This window comes from Cyphomyrmex costatus, unplaced genomic scaffold (genome assembly GCF_001594065.2).
Source record: "Cyphomyrmex costatus isolate MS0001 unplaced genomic scaffold, Ccosl1.0 scaffold933, whole genome shotgun sequence".
NCBI classification, from domain to species: Eukaryota; Metazoa; Arthropoda; class Insecta; order Hymenoptera; family Formicidae; genus Cyphomyrmex; species Cyphomyrmex costatus.
In genome coordinates, this window is record NW_017280521.1 from 14,881 (window position 1) to 17,169 (window position 2,289).

Consider the following 2,289-nt stretch of genomic DNA (forward strand, 5'->3'; position numbering starts at 1 on the left):
TTTTTTTTTTCATCAGAAAACGTCATTTTATATATTTATTTACGTTTATTTATTTATAAAATTCGAACATTGCCGTACAGTAAATTAAGATTTATATTAAAACATTGAAAACACAAATGAGCGTACGTCACGAACATTTTATAAAATAATATTTCGTTTTATATTTATTTTTTTATTCATCATTATCGTTATTATGTACGACTCATTTATGTTTTCAAAGTTTTAATATAAATTTTAATTTACAATATTATACGGCAATGTTCGAATTTTATAAATAAATAAACGTAAATAAATATATAAAATGACGTTTTCTGATGAAAAAAAAATTAATACTGCGTGGTCTCGAACTCTCTTGGTCAGATGTAAAAGTAGTACCGTGCGCCTCAGGCCTCTCGGCCACCGCACTTCTTGCTTTATCCCTACTTATTCACAGTACTTACAGCGCAACAACCGATTGCGCAACTTTACATGCAAATTTCTCTTAAACGAGGACCCATGCACTCAAATCCTTTTACACTTTTTACACTCTCGACCCCACCTTTCGAATGGTATAGGTTATATTCCAAATGGTATTTCGCAATTCGTGCCATCTCCTTGTTAGTTAAAAAAAAAAAGTAACTTACCCAACCCTGTATAATATCAATTATGTATCTTGTAGGAAAATATATAATAAGCACAAATAAAAATAAAATTTATAAAAAGTACAACGGAATAATAAAAATGTATAACATTTTATCTTCGTCTGATGATGAAGATTTTGAAATAGTACATAGAAGACCAAGACAATTTAAAGACCGTAGAAATTATTTCGAAGAATTAGATGACATCGAATTTAAAATGAGATTTCGTCTAAACAAAGAAACAGTATTAATATTATTGCATCATATATATGATGAATTACAATTTAAGACCGAAAGGTAAGTTTTGATACTTTTATGAAGGAATACGAATCTTTTTATTTGTGATTTTATTATTGAAGATTTTTAGAACTCTAATTATTACATATTGATATCATAAAACTTAATATTATTCCATTATCCTTCAATAAGATGTGAACTTTTTATAAATGTCTATATATCTACTTATAGTATATATGTGGCAAAATGTACAATTTCCATATAATAATGTCAAATAATAGGTTTTTAAATAACACACAGAAATTGAAATATTAAAAATAACGGAATAAATATGTAATACACAAATTATATCTATATTTAGTTTAACTTAAATAATTACAAGAGAGAGAATTTGTATAAAAACATCTATAGATTTATAATAACAATACATCTATAATAATAATAATATATTTTTTTACTAAACATAATATTTATTTTAGTCTCTTCTTTATTTACCAGATACGTATATATTTTTTTATCTGCAGAAATAATGCTATATCACCAATGTACCAACTACTTCTGGCGCTGCGTTTATATGCTACGGGATCTTTCTTAATTACAATGGGAGATTTTGTAGGAGTTAGTACGACAAGTGCACATAGAATTGTGCACAGAGTTAGCGCAGCAATTGCTCGTTTAAGACCTAATTTTATAAAATTTCCAACAACTCAAGCAGAAATTCGAAGAGAGCAATTAAAATTTTTTAATATTGCTTGTTTTCCAAAAATTATTGGTTGCATTGATTGTACGCATATACGAGTTCAATCATTTGGTAATGTAAAAATTTGATTTATTATTTATTCCAATAATATCGATTTATTATATTTTGAGGAAATATAATAGATTATTTTATTTCTTAGGTGGGCCACATGGTGAATTGTTTCGAAATCGAAAAGGATATTTTTCGCTCAATGTCCAAGTAATTTGTAACAGTAACTTAGAAATAACAGATATAGTTGCCAGGTGGCCTGATTCAGTACATGATAGCACTATTTTCCACAAGTAGAGTATATAGGCCGGTTCTAGGCCAAATTTGAGTTTGAGCTTTTTTTGAGAAGTCAAATTTGAGTTTGAGTTTTTCCCGTAAGCACTTTTGAGCTTTTTTCCGTAAGCATTTTTGAGCTTTTTTTTCGTAAGCACTAAATTTTGAATCAGGTTTACCAACATAAAACACTAAGTGAAGGGTGATGACGTCACAGGGTGAGAGGGGTATGACGTCACGGGAGGGGGAGGGTGACGCCGCAGAGGGACAGGAAAATGGATTCGCAGGGTGCTGACGCATTCGCGCGGGAAGAATTGCGGTGGTCGCCGCGGGGTCAATGGCTGCCAGGGTCCTCCGAACGCGGTAAGCTAACGCGCGCGGTCCTCCCCCGCCGCGAGGTCCGTCGGGCGC

General features: G+C 31.2%; 1 protein-coding gene across 1 annotated transcript; it reads left to right on the forward strand.

Annotated features, from left to right (window-relative positions):
• The first annotated feature begins 720 nt into the window (after positions 1-720).
• Positions 721-1,902, forward strand: LOC108781993 (putative nuclease HARBI1). Its single transcript, XM_018550137.1, has 3 exons — positions 721-917; positions 1,382-1,668; positions 1,757-1,902. The coding sequence occupies exons 1-3, from the start codon at positions 721-723 to the stop codon at positions 1,900-1,902; spliced, it is 630 nt and encodes a 209-aa protein (XP_018405639.1).
• The last annotated feature ends 387 nt before the right edge of the window (positions 1,903-2,289 follow it).